This window comes from Lissotriton vulgaris, chromosome 2_1, assembly GCF_964263255.1.
Source record: "Lissotriton vulgaris chromosome 2_1, aLisVul1.2, whole genome shotgun sequence".
NCBI lineage: Eukaryota > Metazoa > Chordata > Amphibia > Caudata > Salamandridae > Lissotriton > Lissotriton vulgaris.
The window spans coordinates 1,956,802,771-1,956,824,533 of NC_141687.1; the positions used below are offsets into that span (position 1 = coordinate 1,956,802,771).

Here is a 21,763-nt window from a genome sequence, read left to right on the forward strand (position 1 = left end):
AAGGGGAAGGGGTCCCCTGGTGACCCCTTCCATTTGCAAATGCATTACCACCTACTTGAAGTAGGTGGTAATTGCAAGTGTTTGAGACAGTAATTGCGGTTGCAAAACATTAGTACATTGTTTAGAGACTCGCTATTTGGAAGGGAACGCTCCTTCCAAATAGCGAGTCGCAAAACCTATTTAGCGAGTAGGAAAAAATTGTGACTCGCTAAATAGGCTTCGTATATGACCCAATATGTTTTTGCATGAGCAAACGGGTCCGCAAACCAGTTTGCGCATGCAAAAACGGGTCGTACATCTGGCCCATTATTCACGGTCAACGGTATCATATGGACAGTCTTTCATGCTGGGACCTTGCTAATGGTTGCCTTCACAAACTCTTGCTATACAAAGAAATTCACGGAGATTATTCACTTTAGTGTTGACGCATAGCCCACCATCCTCAGCAGCGAAGTTATTCTATGCCGCTCAGGTGTATCCATAAAATTGTATCTGCTGTTATTCTTTGATTTTATTTCCTCTTTCGCTCAGTTTCTGAACAACTGCAAAATCCTATTTGTGGTCTGACTTGCACTTTTATCTTCCTTTGTCTTTAGGTTCCAGTTCAAGCATATTTTTTTTCCTTCTGCAAAATGCCTTCAACACGAAGCATTTATCCATCAAATCATCAAATCTTTTTGTTAAAATGCCCTGGCAGACTTATTCTGAAATGGCAGCAGGGACTGAGATTTCATGAGAATTATTTATTGCTAATGCCTGAGAAAAATATGACACTGAGGGGTAAAAGGCCTTATTGCTAACTTGTTTGGGAGGAGTTGGGCAAAAAGTCTTTAGTAACCTATTGGAGGCTTGTAATATCACCATGCGCGCTAGCGGAATTCCGCTCGCACGCTGGGTTTTGCGGAAACGCACTTTACGTGACGAGCTGGGCTCGTCATCAGCGTGCGAGGAGGCTACGCCATGACGAGCCCAGCTCGTCATCAGCATCGAAGAGGATATAGTGCATTTACTTGTTTCTTACATAAACGTACCTCTGTATCCATCTTGAGTATGTTTGAAGGTGCACCGTGGTGATAGAACCTGGTGTGGTGATCTTACTGTTCATTACTGTCAGTTGCATCTGACACTGGCTGATGGATGGATGGGATCATTTATACTGCATTAAACTTATTCTACATTTCAACTACTTGGAACCTCTTTATCATAATTTTTACCTGAATTTTACAAGGCTGAACCAGGTCAAGCAGATTTTAAGTGATAGAATGACTACAGCGAGTCAATCACCTGGCTAGTATAGCAACGTCTTGGCAAGATGTAAGTTTTCTCCAGGAAACAAGAAAAGGTACTAAACAATAGAGTAGCGCAAAGTAGCTCTTCACATATTAGTTTTAACATCTATGTTTGAGTATCATAAAGTAACCTAATAGATCAATTCATATTTAGTTGGTTTTCAAACACAATTCATAGATTACTTGCTTGTCCCAGTCTTTTGTCAGAAAGAACATTTAAGATTGGAGGAGGTCTAATTATGCTGTAGTCTAGACAATGGAGTTTCTGAAGATAGTTGGCTGTGGAATTCAAGCCTGTGTATACGTCATCTAAGCATAGTGGCTGCTTAACACTCAATTATGCATTGGTTGTACCTAAACAGGTTGTGGAGTGTGGCCCATCCGAACCTAATGTGCCTGGTATTCTAGGTGAGAGTAACCCAAATATGGATTCTTATGATGATGATAGTGGTATGAGTGCATAGGAACAAGGAGAATGTGATTCGTGTTATTTGTTGTTTGGTAGTGAGAGGAGGAGTAATACATCCAGCCAGAGAAGACCAGCTTGCACCAAAGAAATGATAGGATTTTGTAAAGTGCTAATTATTTCCTTCTGTTTTGTTTTGTTTTGTATTATTAGAGGGAAGGTGTGTTGTTTTGATCTTGACAGTTCGCCTTACATATATGAAATCATGTTTTTGGTTTGTTTGTTTGAGCATGCATCAGTTACTGCCGTGGGATTGCAACCGGGGAGCTCTTTAGTTGAATCCTGACAGCAGGAGTGGTTCTGCTTCATTAGTGAGCTCTCTTACCGCCATTAAAGTTTCTTGCTGTGACCTTGTAGTTTACGTCATTATTCTTGACACTACACGTCTCCCTTTCCAGCACTAAGTTGACCCTATTTCTGTAAATATTGCTTTTCACTAGTCTCTTTTGATGAATATTGTCCACCTTTTTCACAAATAAAACAGTCGTGCCTGGGAACTTTGTTGAACCTAATGTTAATTAATTGTATTTCTCTTCAATTAGTGATCACAATAAAATGATCATCATAATCCAAAAACTTGAGTTTGGTTAGCTGTTTCCTTGAGAAGGTGATCCACCTATATAATGCTAGGAGAGAGGTGCTATGCTTGAACGTGGAGAGCAGGATAGAACTGAAAATCCTGTGCCCGGTGCTCAGTAGGATCAACAGTGCTATTTGCCTCTCTAATGATACCTCTCTGGCCTCTGTGGTTATGTTGCAGGTGATAGTGTCCTCTGTACCCAGTTAGTTTGAATATAGGGGGTGCTCTTTTTAAGTGTTCATTCATGAGATCAGGCTCTGGTCAGAGTTACCGCCATTCAAAAGACGTGTTCCTATGGAAGGGATCTGCATGGCAGCCACTTTGTGTATTCCCCACACCTTGGTAAGCTCATTGTGGCCTGGTTATGCTGTGAGAAGCCTTTGGTTAACCAATGCCATTTTGATTCCATTTACTATCCACTCTTACTTAAGTTTTTTGAGTTGTCCAAAGATACAATTAAGCATGTAACTGCAGGTTACCGCTGTGCTCTGGGACTATCAGTGCATCTGCATTAAGTGATCTGCCCTGCTCTGTCTCACTGATCAAGATTGCTTTTAAACAGATGCCTCTGGTGCAGTTCCTAGCAGAGAGCGACGTCTCATGCATGGCTGATGGAACAGGAGTGCAGACGTCACTGTGTATAGCAGCTTGTATTTCGTGGTCTATGAACATGAGCCTGAAATGTACAGCCGGCTTATATCTGATGAAGAGTTTCTCTCCTATCGGAACGATTTTCACGATATGATTTGTTGGTACATTAAAGGGTTTCTTTCTGAAGTATTCTAAGAATATGGGATCTTGTGGGGGTTTTAGGACTCGGTGGGGGACGGCTGGAGGAAGATGCTCTGTCTGTCCGGAGGTTGTTAAGCCGTTTTCTCAGTCGCAATAAATGGTTTGTGTAAAGGAAAACGTTACACAAAACGTGGGTAAGTTCAGTGATGGCACTGTAGAGGCAACGCTCTGGGCGGTGAGGCAGGGCAGGGGTAGGGCTACATGGGGGCCCACAGCGTTACCTCTGCGAGCTGCCACTGCATCTGCCAGTGAATTTCAGGCTGTGTCAAATCCAAAGGACCCAGCTAAGGAAAATCATCATCATAAAATGTGCTTGTTGTAAATCAAACTAGCACAGTCTTTTATCCATCACAGTAGCTCTTGAACCAATTTTACTGTGCGTTTTGAAATACAGCAACGCTCACCTTACCCCTTACCTCATTTTCTCTTTATTTTAAAGATGTACCAAACTCAATTTGTGTTCACTGGAACGGGGACCAGAACATCTCTATGTATTCACTGCCCAGATCTGGCCGGGAGAAAACTGGTATAGTATTTGCAAGATATATTTCCTCTGTTTGTTTACTCTGTATAATATGCATTAGATTAGCGCCATATTTACAGATAACAGCCTCTTTCTATTCAGTGCATGCTTTTCGATCTCCAATTGTCACGAGTTTGTTAACTACCTCAAGAAAAAAGAATAGACGCAAGACAATAGTTTCTTTTTGATGATTTTTCCTGCAATTTGTATTTTTCTTCTGACCATTTTTATGTTTATTTCATTTGGCATTATCATTTTTATTTTTATTTCCTCTGGCATTGATTTAGTTTCTATTTTCAACATTTTAACTTTTTTTGTGTCACTGACAAAATATTTTTTTTTCTATGTACAGAATGAAATTTGAGATTATAGGTGGACACCATGAACCTTTCCACCTTTCTGTTTGATTACGAAATAACTGGTGTCAGGTTTACAGACCAAATATATCAACTTGTCATTTGGGCCATTTCCCTGAAAGTTTAAGGCTTGCTACTTGCGTCGTCCCTTCATGATAAAATAGATGCTGAGGATGGTCTGGTTAGTTAAAGCCATTCTCAGTTTGAAAAGATCAATCATTCATCTTATGCAGAGTCTGTTAAGTACTGCCTTGGAAGGATGAATCATTAGAGTTGAAGCTCTGTGAGTCTCTTGCCCTTGTCTTGTGGGCGGAGCGTCTCTCTTTTTTGTAAAACACAATTTTTATATTAATGTTTTGTACATTGCAAGTTCTACTTTGACAAAGTACATCAACGTGCCCTAGAAATATACAGATTTACACGTGCATTGATTTTACAGGTGTTAGTGAAGTTACCACAAAATACCAGTCAACAACTCAAAGTAAAGTATTTACCAGATCTTTTCTACTACTCCATTTTGATATGCTTAGGTTGAACTTGAATCTAAAGCTTTTGTGTGAGGCATGATAGAAAGGCTTCTGACACATGGTCAGATATCGAAGCTTTCTGTGTGGAGCACTTTAAACTGGCAAACTCCTTTGGGTCAGAGCCAACTCCATCTGTTCATTTGAAACCCCTTAGTGAACCAGGGTTGTTGGACTTGGCCCTTTTTGGCTAAAGTTCCCTAAACTTTTTCATTTCCCCTTAGACCTTTTTTCTGACATGGTGTTGCTAACTTAGATGCTTTGGGCACTTTGCCACTGCTGATCAGTGTCGTTGTGCAAGTGCTCCCTGTGTAAAGTGTAATGATAATTGGTTGTCCATGATTGGTATGTTTCCCAGTAATGCCAAAAAGAACCTAAGAAACAATGTTCCAACAGGTTTCACTTCAAAAGACAATTAAACATGCATGCAAACTGCATTACATAGGCAAGAAACAAGGAGACTCAATAGAGATGTTTCAAGGCTGTTAATCGCCAAAGTTGCATCAAACGGAATTGCACACGGGCATACAGTTAAGGCAGCACTGTATAGAAGGAATCTTATGACAACCCGAAGGCATTTGGTAGTGATATATACAAGTGAATAAAGGTGACGACGCAAGTGAACAAAGTGAACAGCGTGAACGGCGCGAAGTGAACAATGATGAGAATATATACAACAGGTAACAAATATCAACATTAGCATTCATTATTTGTCATTTTCATTTATATATAAGCCAAGCAGAGGAATTGCGCCAAACAATTGCGCTGTGGTGTCAACAACGTTTCGACCCTCGGTACTTGGGGTCGTTTTCAGGACAGGGTTGTCAATTCAGTGGTGTGCTGCGGGGGAGATTAATAGAAATGAGGGCAGGGGGCGGGTTGAGGTTGGGCATAGGCGAGAAGTGATATGTGACTTAGGGGAGGGCTGACTAGCAGGTGGGTGAATAAAAGTGAAGATCCTGACAAGGGATCAGTGGGGGTGCACATTAAATGGTCATTGGTCGTTAAGGGGCGAGGTTGGGTGAATAAGGGTGAGCTGGGAACTATAATGTCAAGTGCATTAATGGGGTTCGAGGGGGGCGCGTGCTTAGGCTAACCAGCATTAAAGACAGAATGTCCAATTGTGCTTAAGGTAGGGAGAGCGAGTGTGGAGGACAGGAGGCCATGCACGGTAACGCAATGCCAACCTGGGGGGGCATCATACAGGAGGAGACCTGGTGAGTGGGCCGGAGGCACAGCGTGTCCTGTTGGTGCTGGAAGAAAATGGAGCGGGTATTAAGAGGTGGCGGGGGGGAGGGGGAAGGGGGGAAAAAGGGAAATGCCACGACAAGTAAAAATTTACGTAAAATACTAACATGGTTAGGGGGTTCAGTTCGGATCTGCGTTTGTCGCTCCGAAAGAAAAGGCGAGTGTGGCACCTAAGATGGAAAAGGGACAAATACTGAGCTCAGCACATCGATTACTATTTGGGGGGAGCTCGGGACCAGTGTGAAAAGGAGTCCTACCTGTATGAGATAAGGAGAGTCCAGGAGAAAGGGAGGGGTGGTGGTCCTGTCCAGTCGGAGCAGCGCCTGGAGAGAGAGGAGGAGAGGCTGATCAGATCGCGCCAGCGGGGTTGGAGATTACATTGGTGACCTCCGGAGCAGATCAGGGCAGGGTAGTACCTGACTGAATCCTGGCGACTGGCTGTGGGCTGAATCACCGGTCCGGGACACGGCAGGCAGGAACCTCAGCGCGGGACAACGGCACCGGCGTAAGAAAGTGAACTGCTGGTGTAGACGATGATAGGTCGCAGGGTCACGGTGACGTGAGCGGGATGGGGCGGAGAAGGGCCATGAGTTAAAGGGAAAGTATACTCGGAGGAAAGCTTTATTGCGGGCTGAACAAGAACAAGATTTATCAACAGTGTGATCACATTAATAGAATACCTGGTGGAATGTATCAATGTAACACGTGCCATAACAATAGACAAGAGATGTAAAAATCACAGAGATGCGATTCATAGAGCCAATTGGGATTACAAAAATGAGGTAACATTCAACAGGCATGACGGGATACACATAGAAATAGATAAGTCTATGTGTGGAGACCATGAGGTGTCACTACATGGGGTCCAAATAGAGTTAGAGATCTAGGGCAATCAGTGAAGATAGCTGTAAGGGTCTTAGGTAGCCAACAGTACCATAGGAGGTGGAGGATAATTCATGGGATTCAGATCTTAGCTATGTGGTGACTGTACTGTTCCACTCATCAAGTGTGTTTAGACCACGGTTGACAGAGTCCACAAGCGCAATCCATTTGCACTCAGCTCTGTTCAACAGGTTCGTGATGTTGCCCCCCTCTGATTGGTAGTACACGTTTCTCAATGACTTGCCAGCGTAGGTCTATGTCACGATGCTGGTGGTCAATGAAGTGTGTAACCAGGGGTGCGGTCAGGGTTTTACAGTTTATGCTGCTCTTATGCTGTATAATGCGCTGCTTGACCATTTAAGTGGTCTGGCCAATATACAGCAAGTCGCAAGGGCAGCAAATTGCGTAAATCACATTCTGCGTCCTGCAGTTGGTATGATTTTTCAATTTGTGAACTTTGCCATTGTAGATAAACTCCTTTGTATTGGATGTAAGGTCGCAGACGCTGCAGTTTTGGCATTTGTAAATGGCGCAAGGACTACTTTCGCGAAGTAGATATACTGGTGAATAAATTGATACACAGAGGATACCCACGCCGTTTGGTTACCAGAGCTAAAAAACGGGCTTGGTACAACCATCGAGAGCACCTCCTCACTACCAACACCAAGAAAACCATGATCAGGATCACGTTTGTATCTACGTTCAGCCCAGACAGCAACAGGATAAGCAAAATAATTTGGAAGAAATGGCCTCTCTCACGCTGTCACGAACAGTTTCAAGATCCACCCTTGTTCTCATACCAACGTGGCAACAACCTAGCCAACCACTTGGTACACGCCATCACCTGGCCAAGCCCACAGTAAGACAAACACACCATCACTGCCGCGTGGGTTCTGGAACCAGTTATCGGACACTTCAAACATACCCTTTAAACACTTCAACACATATCAAAGGGGCAACTCTGGATACGATCATCTCTAAAAACAAGAGGGTCTCTTTGAGATCGATTTCTTCCATTGACTGGTCTGACCATCACCTCATACTGTTTAATATTGACTCACTTGTCACAAACCATCCTATACAACATGATAAACCTAAGCACTAGACCAGGAACATCACAGGGGTACAGAGCAGGAATATCGCCGCAAAAATATCGCCTAACATAAATATCGCCGCAAAAATATCTACAGGAAGAAATATCGATGACAAAAATATCGTCTGACCAAAATATCGACAGACAGGTAAGTAATATCGTTAACATTAATATAGTTGTAATAAATATCGTTTACAAAAACATAGTTTATAATAATATCGTTTTTTAAATAATTATAAGTAATGTAGTGTTTTTAATGATTATTTTTAGTCAAAGTACTATTTTTAGTAGTATATTATTATTTAATAATGTATTTTCAGTTGAATTTAGTATTATTAGTTCCGTAGCTGGTTGTGGGTTTATAGGGGAGTAGGGTGGGAAGTAATTTAAATATAATGAAATAATACATTAATTAATGTTTTAAATGAATATAAATAGTGTAATAAATAATAGTTAATTAATTTCAATTAGTTAATTGAATAATAATTATGTAATTAATTGTGTTAATTTTTAAATTATTTTTAGGTGTGTGTACAGGATTTTTTTAGTGAAAATGTTTTTAGGTAAAGGGGTATTTTTAGGGTTCAGGGTCAGTTTTCAGTTTTTGGGTAAAGGGGTATTTTTAGGGTTCAGGGTCAGTTTTCAGTTTTTGGGTAAAGGGGTATTTTTAGGGTTCAGGGTCAGTTTTCAGTTTTTGGGTAAAGGGGTATTTTTAGGGTTCAGGGTCAGTTTTCAGTTTGTGGGTAAAGGGGTATTTTTAGGGTTCAGGGTCAGTTTTCAGTTTTTGGGTAAAGGGGTATTTTTAGGGTTCAGGGTCAGTTTTCAGTTTTTGGGTAAAGGGGTATTTTTAGGGTTCAGGGTCAGTTTTCAGTTTTTGGGTAAAGGGGTATTTTTAGGGTTCAGGGTCAGTTTTCAGTTTTTGGGTAAAGGGGTATTTTTAGGGTTCAGGGTCAGTTTTTAGTTTTTGGGTAAAGGGGTATTTTTTGGGTTCAGGGTCAGTTTTCAGTTTTTGGGTAAAGGGGTTTTTAAATATAATGAAATAATAGATTAATTAATGTTTTAAATAAATATAAATAGTGTAATAAATAATAGTTAATTAATTTTAATTAGTTAATTGAATAATAATTATGTCATTAATTATGTTAATTTTTTAATTAATTTTAGGTGTGTGTACAGGATTTTTTTAGTGAAAATGTTTTTGGGTAAAGGGGTATTTTTAGGGTTCAGGGTCTGTTTTGGGTTTTTGGGTAAAGGGGTATTTTAATTATATATATGTATTATTGTTGTTATATAAAGTAATGTGTAAAATTAATTTATATGTCCACATTTATTAAGTTTATAATTAAAAAGTGTAGTAAATTTGTTTGAAATAGTTAAAAAATAAAAGTAATGTAATGTATTTTGTTAATAGTACTTATATTTATTTATTATTTAATGTAATATTAATTATTTTAAAAAGTCGCTATTTTTTACATCTATATTAATTACAACGATATTTTGGAGTCGATATTTATGTACTTACCTGTTTAAGTATAGGGTGTCGATATTTTTGTAAACGATATTTTTGCAACGATATTTATGTCAGCTATATTTTTGTTATCGATATTTTAACACCCTACCCATCACAGGAGTCCCCATAACCGAACTGGAATCCAGGATTCATCCCATCTACTACCCCATCCCGCTATTATGACGGCCGATGCCCTCACAGCCCACTTTAATTCCACAATGACAGAGGTATTAGATCAAGTAGCACCACTCAACCTCAAACATTTGAGATCTATCAAATCTAAATCTTGGTTCATCGTGGATCTTAAAAACAAAAGAGGACAACTCAGACAATCAGAAAGAACTTGGAGACTAAACCCATCAATTCTTAACCTAGCGCAACTTAGATCAACGCGGTTGGCATATAAAAAACACATTTTTAGAGAAAAGTTTTATGATTCAAGCTTCTGTTAGCTCAGCCGGGGTACTTAGAATGTTAGAACATTAGTGCATGATTTAAGAATTTGTTAGTCCACTGAGTTTTTACTTTGGTGACGGCCCCTAACTCACATAAGAGGCCATCTCCACTGTAAGCACCGTTGACATGCATTAATGTTCTAAGATTTGTTATTAGTTATTTGAATATAGCCAGTAAGACCAGCCTGTATTTTTATTTTCAGCACTCTGTCTATCCAGTTCCACACTACAACGCTGCCTGCTTCTACACCTGGGGAAGAGTGGTGGCCACTCTATGATTTATTCCCCTCACTTTTGGGGAACAATTTCTTGTGAGTGAGTTACTATTTATTCCTCCGGGAGTTGTTGTCTAGAAGTGTTGGGAACAGCATCTTCGCTCCTGTGGAACCTCACTTGGATTAGGCTGGGATTTAGGTTTCAGTCCCAACAAAAAAGCCACTTTCTTTCGCAGCCAACTCGACCATGCGAAGAATAGACCTAGAGAATTCTTTAAAATGTTCAAAAGTCAAACAAACGGCACATCCCCACAAGAAATAAAATCCAACATGGATCGATGCATAGAAATCGCCAGCTTCTTCATAGATAAAGTCACAAAAATTTAACAATCCTTCATCCAAACCTCGTATCTTCCCTCCCTTACAACTTGCCCCACTTTAGCCACCCTTGACCAAACAGCGAAATCATACCACGGACAACCAGGCCTGCTTCCAACTGAAAAATGACGCTAATTGGTCGAACTTTGAACTCATGTCGGAAATCGAAGACTTCAATATAATTGCAAGCTTAAAGCCTACTTCCCACACTATGGACCCCGTCCCATCCACAATAGTAAAAAAACTCAACCACATCATAATCGCTTTCTGGACAAAAATCAACAACTCCTCTCTTACTTCAAGTTGTGTCCCAAACTCCCTTCAGCTAGGACAAATAACACCAATAATCAAGAAACCAGGGGCCGACCCCAACAAGCGCAACAACCTCAGACCTATCTCCATCCTTCCGTTCCTAGCTAAAACATTGGAGAAGTGCGTTCTCCAACAACTTAACAAACATATTGATGACTTCAACCTCCCAACACCTTTCAGTCGGGTTTCAGAAAAGGTTGTAGCAACGAAACAGCGATGCTCAATATTGCAGACGATATCCACAGAGCCTTAGATGAAGGTGAAGCCTGTCTCCTCATCCTTATTGACTTATCAGCAGCATTTGACACAATCAACCATCAAGCTTTACTGGAGACTCTGAAGAGGCACTCTGGCATTAATGACACAGTAATTGAATGGTTCACTTACTTTCTTCAGCACAGTTCGCAACAGATTAAAATCAACTCCTACCTCTCTGTAACAACACGAGCCAAACTTGGAGTCCCGCAGGATCAATCCTCTCACCATCCCTCTTCAATCTCTACATGGAACCTCTTGCAATTGTTCTGAAACAAGCAGGGGTTCAATACCATCTATATGCAGATGACACACAAATATACTACAAAATCAGATCACCCAGTGACGTCCGACACCTCAATGTTACGCTAACCAAGATCCAAACCTGGTTTAACGCAAACCGAAAAGTAACCACCGGCTAATTCAAGACTGGCTCAAGGAGCTTGCTGCTCTAAACTGCTCCCTTGCCCTATCCAACTTGGTAAAGTCACTAGGCATTACTCCGGATAAGAACTTGTCAATGAAGGACCACATCAAGAACTCTGCAAAAAGTGCGCTTTACTCCCTAAAACACCTCAAGAAAATTAAACCTTTCATTCTTCAAGATGATCTCAAGACAATCGTACAATCTGTAGTCCTTTCTAAACTGGACTATGGAAACGCCATCCTAACAGTGGGACCAAAAGCTCACCTAGACCCACTAAGGCCAATCCTTAACATGGCAGCTTGACTCATAACTGGTGTAAAAAGATTTGAACACACCTTACCAACCCTCAACGCGCTCAAATGGCTTCTCATAGAAGGTAGATGTATTTACAAACTGGCCTTCATCATACACCAGGCCCTTCACTCCAAATCCCCCAACTACCTAACAGCAAACTAGTAAAAGCAGGACAATCCAGAACTCTGAGAAGGACCAACTCACTTCTTCTCATCCCTCCGAAACTGAAAAAGCAAACAACCCAGTGCCGGTCCTTCTCTGGCGCAACGTACCCAGAATGTGGAATGCACTCCCTATTGACTTCAGATGCAACCGCTCCTTTTCTTGCTTCAAAAAGAACCTGAAAATCCTTCTCCTCAACCAATACTTTACCGACCGAGTCAACCAACATAGGCATCAATAACCTAATGGACTTCCCCCTCACGCTGAACTTCAAGGATGGTGATTATCTGACTGTGTCAACCGCCTGCGTCTTTCTCCCCCCACTGGATACATACGTTTTTTGTCTTCACTTATGCATCCTCATGTCCTGTGATGTTATGCAATTATTCTTTCCTTTGTGTATGTAAAGTCCTGTTATACCCACGGGTCTAGCTAGCGCTATATAAAACTTTATAAATAAATAAAAGAAAAAAATATTTTGACTTGGTCTAGTGCAACCAGATATCCATAGGTAGCACGTTGTGCTTTTTTGACACTATTTTCAATGAAGTCTTTAAATGTGCATATCCCCATTTCTACTGATTAGATTTCTGTAGTTTTTGTCTTGTTTTATTTATTAAAATAACTTTTTCTTTTGTAACCTGGTGTGTTTAGCTTTTATATGGTGTTTTTCACTTTATAACAGTTCAAATTTTCCACAAATATTGTACACATTGTCTCTATGTTAAGCCTGACTGCTCTGAGCCAAGCTACTAGAGGGTTGAACATAGTTTAATTTTGGGTTGGCTTGTGCCTCAACCTGACGAAGATTGTGGTTGTTGCTTGACCAGGGTTCATACCTCACTCAACCCAAAAACCAATTTCTTTCAGTTAAGTTGGAAATTTGCAGCTTACGATCTGGCAGACCATCCATGGCTAGCCTTCCACATTATTTTTTCACTGAATCAACTTCTGTCTCCATGATAGAAGATGGTTGGGGAAAACATTAGTGAAAACAGGTTCTACATCTGATAGTTCAATAACGGGATTCTTGCTACAAACGAACCCTCAGAGTGGGTTTTTTCTTTGCAAGATGCATTGGGAGTTTTATCTCAGTACATGGAGGATGTTTTTATACTTTTCATATCTGCGACCATCATGGTGTACCTGGCATCCAGACTTAAAAGAATAGCATACATTATGTTGGAAGGCTTGCCCTAAATAAGATAGGGCTTCAGATTCATGTTCCTCAGTGCCTGCTTGGCAGTGAGGGCTTTCCTGAAGGTGGAGGTGGCAGCAAATCTGCTGGCAGGAAAACTGCCCTCCATAAACTCTAAATTAGGTGGGGAACGCAAGACGTGGGCAGACTTAACAACCTCACATTTCCCCAGCTCTAAATGAGTGCCTTGCAGCCTGATTCATGAAAGACCCGTTTTGCGACTCTTTAATAGCGATTCATAAGGAATCGCTATTACAGGCTCGCAAAACGGGATTCATGTAGGAATCGCAAAAAAAATGCGATTCCTACACATTCCTTATTTGCGATTAGCAAATTGCTAATCACAAATAAGGAATAACTCCCCATTCATTCCTATGGGCCAAAAGGCCCATAGGAATGAATGGGGAGTATTCCTTATTTGGATTAGCAATTAGCTAATCGCAAATAAGATAGCGATTTAAAGGGTGCCAGGGGTGTCCAAAGGACACCCTGTAGCACCCCTTAAAAGAAAATTTGAACAGGTGTTGCGCACACACATGTCCAAAGGACATGTGTGTGTGCAACATGCAACTTAGAAAAATGCTTTTAAAAGCATTTTTCTGAGTTTTCGCTATTTACCACGAGGTTTGACCTCGCGGTAAATAGCGGCACGAAATTGCGAATTCGCAATTTTAAAATGGATGATGAATTGCATTTAAGGAATCTCAAATAGAGATTCCTTAAATGTAATTCCTCGCAAATTTGCGAAATCGCTATTAGCGATTTTTGCATTTGGGATGATGAATCCCAAATGCAAAAATCGCACTCGCAAAGGGCCAGATTCTCAGAATCTGGCCCTTTGCGAGCGCAAATGAGCTTGATGAATCAGGCTGCTAGTCTCAGAATCAGAACGGCAAACCAATTTTCACTCTCAACACTCTAAGTTCAGTCATTTGTTAGTGGGGAAGGTGGGGAGCACATTCTCCTGCCCAAAATACCAGTGGGGCTCTTACCGAATTAAATGGTGGAAGGGTTATGCTGAACAGAAGCTGGATTCTGCCGAGTAGTTAGTCTTGTCAAAATGCTAAAGCACTTAAAAATGTGCCCAAAAAGATGGACTTACTAACTGGCACATTCATTTTGTTTTGCTGCTGTACATCCAGTCTCAGATCAGCCTGAGATTCCCGCATGGATTCTCAACAGTACTAACAAGACTATCCTAGATGATGCAAATAGTTTAGCAATATTTTTGATATCTCAAAATAGTTGCCTTTTTTTATTTTACATATAGGGTAAATATAGCGTGTAGCAAGTCACCTTTTCAGCAAGGTCACCCCAGTTTTTCTTTTGCTTTTTTCTGCACCCTAATGTTGATAGTATTAGGACTCTGTACATTGAAACGCTGCTGTTCAGTGTCACAGTGCGCCCCTAAGCTGGTATTGGTAATATTGGTTTATATTAATGAGTCATACGTAGGATGAGCGTTGAACACCCACAATCTAGGGTGCCTAACATATGTAATCTGGTGCTTTATTTATTTAAAAATTGTGTTCTCACTGTGGATGTAGTTTCTGACATTGTGTATGTGAAAGTAAAGGAAGAGTGTAAATCTGTGTTGTTACCAACCCAGCGTTTTTGTTTTTAGTTATCTCTGGTGATACTATCATTTTGATCATTTCCAAAATTGAGGAAAGTCATCTTGGCGAAATCAGGCTGGCAAATTCGCATACTAGAGAAATGCCAAAATGATGCAATGCATTGACACAAAAATAGTAAGTTTTTGTGTAAAAGGCAGATGTCATCAAGAGAAAGGTAACACGGTAACAGGGGAGGGGAAATAGGAAAACATTGATGGGGGAGGGCAAAAAGTACTAAAGTAACATTAAAAGTAGGAAGAAAGAGGGAGGGTATGAAACGGATGGGTAGTAAAGAAAGGGAAAGAGTTGAGAGTTGGAAGCGGGGAATCTCTTCTAAACAATTATTTATTCAAAAATGTTTTTCTGCAACCTGTTTTTTTCAAACTGGAAAAAATCACTAATAGAGAACCATTTTTTAAAAATGGTTCAATGAGAAAAGTGCATCAAAACCACTTACAACCCTCATGTCTGTGCACGTACAAACATTTTAATCTTTTACAAATGTATATTAAGTGAAAATATGTGACTAATCAGCACAAAATATGTTTTATAAATCGTAATACCTTCTGAATAGATGCATGTTGATAAATTTAAAATAACTTTTCTTTTTGTATTTATAAAAATCTCTATCTCTTTTTGTAGGAACAAATGGTTTCTAGTTAATTATCATTCTTAATATCGAAATTTATGTTAAAGGGTAACAATATCTAACTGCGATGTTATACTAAGAACAATATTAATAGGATCAAATATACTATTAACATTGGTTTCCAGGATACTGGAAGCCACACTCGTATGTCCACCAACTCATCGGTGTACGAAGCATGAGTTTCAGCCATGTTGAATGCCCACAGCAAGTGTGGGTTAATCCTTAGGTTTGGAGACGGACCTTTATAGGTAATTCCAGATGAGCTCCATACTAATTTGTATCATGGCAAATTGTAGCATGTGATCAGGAAGGTTTGCTCTGTGTTAGTGTTGTCGCTTTGGCCTGGAAGGAGCTGATAATAAAACACTTTTCCATTTCAGATGCAGAACCGAAGCCTGATCTTGTGTGGCCTTGTGCATCGCCCATCGCATGCTCAGCTGTCTCGTCCTGCTCTGGTTACCTAGCCCTGGGCTTTGAAGATGGAGCCATTACAGTATGGGAAATTAAGTATTCAGGTGACTTTTTTTTATCGGTACTATTGTTTTCTGAACACCCAACCCAAACGGCTTTACAACATCATGGGATCACCTGCTTGAATGAAAGTCTGAGGAATGGATTTTTTTCCACTCCTGGTTGTTTTTTTTAAGTTTAGTGGCATACATAACAACTTTATCTAAATACTGAAAAAGATGATTTATTTTAATACACTTTAAAAGAACACATATTTCAACAGATTGCGTGCCGATTCCAATCTCGCTCGGAGGGGCTCCGAACACGATCCGGTCGGAAAAAGTACGAGACATACACGTGTTCTCCGCCCGACTCTTACAGCTGTGCGAGCGAGCGAGTACAATGTGAGCAACGCGAAATTCACCGACTGAATCGTTTCCGGGTCCGAACCTCTCTGTACGTCTCGTCCGTAACCAAACCGTGCCGTGCAATGGAGATGATTTCCGACCGAGCCAGTACGATGCACGCAACAGACAGCCCAATCGACACAGGGGTCTCCCAAACACAGGCATGTACGGTGCGGATGACACCAACGCGTACCCACTGTAGGGGGATCCCTTGTGCGAGACATCCCCATTCAGTCAATGGGAGCCCATGTACGTGTCGTATGACACCGGCTCCCATTGACTTCTACAGGAGTCCGACCGAATCGAGTACGGCAGCATGCTTCCGCATCATACTCGTTCAGTCGGACTGCAGGGGTCCGGCTCAGTTGGAGAACACTACGGATCCGACTCGGTCAGAGAGATTTCCGACCCGGATCGGAATCGGGCCCATAGTGTTCTGCATATTGTGCTTCATTGGTAAAAATATAACTCCCCAGAGCACTCTTCAGGAGGCCAATCCCGCTTTCACTGCCCCTTGCCCTTGCCAACATTGCCAATTACTGTAATAACACAACTACTAACCATCACACAACTACAAGTGTGACAATTCTGACTATACCAGGCCTCCAAAACTATAAGAATGGCTTTGGTGGCAGGTATTACTCATCATTAATTTATACTGAATTAAATGAGAGAAACACAACGTCCATTTGGCAGACTGGCATAAGTCCCGATTTTGACAGTTAAGCATCAGTACCGAGCACTAGAAACCACCGGCTCAAATTAAGCACTGCAGTGGCAAAGCTATTCGTCATCTTCTTTTCTCTGTCTTCTTCTCTTGTTGAACATTTTGGAGTTGATGTTTTGTAAGAAAACGTCCACTTGTTTGTTATTATACATACACACAAAAACTTTCAAACACCACCTAAATATGTAATAATGATTTCTTCTTAATATGTAAAAGGATAATTAAAATGCGGAGCCTCTTAAGCTACTGTATCAGAGTTCCAGTGTTTGCATTATATTAAGAGTAAGATGTGTATTTGTTTAATTTAATTATTTTGACCTCTTAGGAGAACATATAGTAGCGATTCAAAAGGCATTTATGAGAAGCATGCCTGCTTCCTGTAATACTTCACATTCTCAAAAATGCCTTGGTGAATCTGCCACGTAAACTGAAAACATGAAAAGACGTTAGAATTGGACAGTCAATGGTTTTAGATTAAATCACATTTTACAAAGGTATTTTTTCAAGCTAAAACATTCTGAAGTAGACTGTGCTTTATCAATTTTTTTTTTATGTTTTATTTTTTTACTTTTTAGTTAGACCTCTTTATATCTACCCAACCAAAAACAGATTTAGATTGTACTCTGCGGCAATGAGGCGTCAATATAATGAGAGCAATAATATATTAAAATAAAATCACGCAGAGTATGTTGAAGCAGAACAGTGCAAATATGACGTAACTCAGGGAATCAAAAATCTTGGGGTAATTAACTCAGAAAGAAAAATAATTTTTATAAAAAAACAACAGAAACTAACATGTATGCAATAGAGATTAGGACAATGAACAGACTTTAAAATAATTTAAATATAGGTTGAGGTTCGAAAAAGATATGGGTGTAGGGCGGTGAGCAGCCTTTACAACGTGGGCATTACCACGCGCTTTCATTACTACGCTGCTTTTACAACGCAAGTTTTTACAACGACTTGCGCTGGAGGGCGTTGTTGGATAGGGAATAGTTAAATTTTCTATTCCAACCCTTCCCTACTGTAACATGGGCTGGAGTTGGAATAGAAAATTAAACTATTCCACTATCCAGAGCTTATTAACAACTTGCATTGTAAAAACAGCGTTGTAATGGCACGCGTGGTAATAGCCCGCGTTGTAGTGTCATACAACCGTGTAGGGCAGTAGGGGAGGAATCCTCCTGCTAAATAAATACATTAAAAACATAGGAAAGGAACAAATAATTGAAAGTTAAATGGATAAATTGGGCAAAGGTAGAGGGAAAAGGGGGACAGAGTGAGTCACTCGTGGAAATACAGGCAATTATTCAGATAAATTAAAAAAATGGAGATTACTGAAAATTCCCAGATTTGAATGAAAATCTAATTAAAAACATAGGTCTGCAACATGAATACCTTCAAGATTAATTACTCGAGATGAATCTTGAAGTTATTATTGACCCCAAAATTAATTCATGAAACCTGTTTAAATGTATATAGGCAATATGGACAAATGAATAGAATACTGTTAAAAAGACGAAGGGGTAGAAAATCCAAGTTATGAATGAAAATCAAAACTGAGTTAGTCAGAGTGTCCTCTATTTTTCTCTCCTCCCAAGCATTTCAAATGTGATGTTCTGTAGGGCCTGATGCATTTTTCTTCAATTGTTATTGTTGGACTTGACCCCCAAACCTTTTGGCTTCACGCCTCTGGTTTTCTGTATTTCGTTTTTGTTGACATTAAGACTCTGTGCACTTTACCACTGCTAGCCAGTTCGAAAATGCTTGTGCTCTCTCCCTAAAACATGGTATAATTTGCTTACACCTGATTAGCTTATTTATTTTACTTATAAATCCCTAGTATATGGTACCACTGCGCCTCTGGCCTGGTCGCCCCCCCTGCCTACCTGCTGCCCGCTGCCTACCTGTTTTCTCTGCCGCTGCCCCAGCCGCCGCAGGGCCGCCCTCCAAGCCTCTGCCTCCTGCTTCTACCGCCGCTGCCCCAGCCGCCGCAGGGCCGCCCTCCAAGCCTCTGCCTACCAGTTTCTACCGCCGCTGCCCCAGCCGCCGCAGGGCCGCCCACCAAGCCCGACATCCTTTTTCCCGCCGCTGCCAGCCCGCGGCCCCGCCCCCCGCCAGCCGATTGGTCTGCCCGCTCCCGCCTCCCCGCAGACCCTCCCTACCGGCTCCCTTCTTAAAGGGGACCCAGACTCTTCCAAGGGAGCGACCACTGCGCCTCTGGCCTGGTCGCCCCCCCTGCCTACCTGCTGCCCGCTGCCTACCTGTTTTCTCTGCCGCTGCCCCAGCCTCCGCAGGGCCGCCCTCCAAGCCTCTGCCTCCTGCTTCTACCGCCGCTGCCCCAGCCGCCGCAGGGCCGCCCTCCAAGCCTCTGCCTACCAGTTTCTACCGTCGCTGCCCCAGCCGCCGCAGGGCCGCCCACCAAGCCCGACATCCTTTTTCCCGCCGCTGCCAGCCCGCGGCACCGCCCCCCCGCCAGCCGATTGGTCTGCCCGCTCCCGCCTCCCCACAGACCCTCCCTACCGGCTCCCTTCTTAAAGGGGACCCAGACTCTTCCAAGGGAGCGACCACTGCGCCTCTGGCCTGGTCGCCCCCCCTGCCTACCTGCTGCCCGCTGCCTACCTGTTTTCTCTGCCGCTGCCCCAGCCGCCGCAGGGCCGCTCTCCAAGCCTCAGCGTCCTGCTTCTACCGCCGCTGCCCCAGCCGCCGCAGGGCCGCCCTCCAAGCCTCTGCCTACCAGTTTCTACCACCGCTGCCCCAGCCGCCGCAGGGCCGCCCACCAATCCCGACATCATTTTTCCCGCCGCTGCCAGCCCGCGGCCCCGCCCCCCGCCAGCCGATTGGTCTGCCCGCTCCCACCTCCCCGCAGACCCTCGCTACCGGCTCCCTTCTTATGACGCCCCCGGAGCGACCGCGCAGCGGACGCGCGCAGCGGGAGCGCCGATTGTGCGCCGAAGGTGTGCCAAAGGTAAGCCCGTCTGCGCCCGTCCGCGCCTGGACCGCGCCCAGTGCCAGGACCCCTGGGCCCCGCAGACACCAGCCCACCCGCCGGGCCTACGACGCCGCCACCCTCAACGCACTCAACACCGGCCGAATCCCGGGATGCTACCGAGCCACCCCAAGACGAACCCACGGACCCTTCAGCTGCCACTCCTGCAAGTTCACCTGCATCCGGACCTGTCCCGCACCAACACCCGCCAAGCCGAACATCAGCAGCAACCACCTGAAGTGCATCCTCCTCAACACCCGCTCCGTCCACAGACACGCCATCGAACTCTGGAACCTCCTCGACACCACAGCCCCTGACGTCGCCTTCCTCACGGAAACCTGGATGAACGACTCCTCAGTGCCCGACATCGCCATCGCCATCCCAGAGGGCTACAAGATCACCCGAAGAGACCGCGACAACCAGACTGGAGGAGGCATCGCCATCATCTACAGGGACACCATCCGCATCAAGACCAACACCGACGACACCCTGACAACCGCCGAACACCTGCACTTCCAGATCCACACGGACCCCAAAACCACCCTCAGAGGCACCCTGATCTACCGACCCCCGGGACCACGCACACAATTCAGCGAGGACATCGCCGACTTCATCAGCCCGCATGCCCTCCCCTCCGCCGACTACATCCTCCTGGGGGACATCAATTTCCACCTGGAGAACAACAACGACCGCAACACCATCACCCTGCTCGACAACCTCGCCAACCTCGGTCTCAAGCAGCTGGTGTCCACCCCCACCCACCTCGCGGGACACACACTCGACGCCGTCTTCTCATCCAGCAAAGACATCGCCTTCAGCCACGCCACCAGACTCCACTGGACGGACCACAGCTGCGTCCACTTCACCTTCAAAAGAACGACGATCCACCACCACCAGCAACAGGTTGCTCGAAGAAGCTGGAACAAGATCACAGCCGACCAGCTCGCCGCTTCCCTGAGCCAGCACCCTCCCGCCGGCTCAGCGAACCCCAGCCAGGCCGCCGACAACCTCACGAAGTGGATCAGCAACTGCGCGGACGAACTCGCCCCACTGAGGACCCCGCCCAGGAGACCCGGCAGCAAGAAGGCCCCATGGTTCACCGACGAACTCAAGAGCTCCAAGAAGAACTGCCGAGCCCTCGAGAAAGCCTGGAGAAGGGAACCAACTCCGGACAACATGACCACCCTCAAGCTTGCCACCCGGAAGCACCACCAACTGATCCGCGCCACCAAGAAAACGGCATTCAAGGACCGGCGGACAACAACGCACACAACTGCAAGGAACTCTTCAACATCGTGAAAGAGCTCTCTAACCCCAACGCCGGAAACAACGACATCACCCCATCACAAGACCTCTGCAACTCCCTCGCCTCCTACTTCCACAACAAGATCGCAGACATACACAACAGCTTCAGCACTCAACCGACGCACGCCACGACCGAACCACCGCCCCCCACTACCACCCTCCGCGCCTGGACTCCGATCAGCACCGAAGACACCGTCCACATGATGAACTCCCTCCACTCCGGATCTCCAACCGACCCCTGCCCTCACCACGTCTTCAACAAGGCCGACGCTGTCATCGCACCCCACCTGCGGGACATCATCAACACCTCCTTCGACACCGCCACCTTCCTGGAGAGCTGGAAGCACGCCGAACTCAGTGCCCTACTCAAGAAACCTACAGCGGACCCCACCGAACTCAAGAATTACTGCCCCATCTCGCTCCTCCCGTTTCCAGCCAAAGTCATCGAGAAGACCGCCAACAAACAGCTGGCTGCCTTCCTCGAGATGAATGGATCCCTCGACCCCTCACAGTCTGGCTTCCGAGCCAACCACAGCACCGAGACTGCCCTCATCGCTGCCACTGATGACATCCGAGCCCTGATGGACAACGGAGAAACAGCGGCCCTCATCCTCCTAGACCTCTCTGCGGCATTCGACACTGTCTGCCACCGCACCCTAGT

The 21,763-nt window shown here is 43.8% G+C and overlaps 1 protein-coding gene across 2 annotated transcripts in view; it reads left to right on the forward strand.

The window, feature by feature from the left end:
* The window catches only part of WDR93 (WD repeat domain 93), a 693,419-nt gene that overhangs the window by 368,739 nt on the left and 302,917 nt on the right, over positions 1-21,763 (forward strand). For both annotated transcript variants that reach the window (XM_086958144.1, XM_086958145.1), the window contains exons 11-12: positions 3,567-3,653; positions 15,605-15,739. In XM_086958144.1, coding sequence (XP_086814270.1) covers positions 3,567-3,653; positions 15,605-15,739 — 222 coding nt within the window. The remainder of the gene's footprint in view (positions 1-3,566; positions 3,654-15,604; positions 15,740-21,763) is intronic.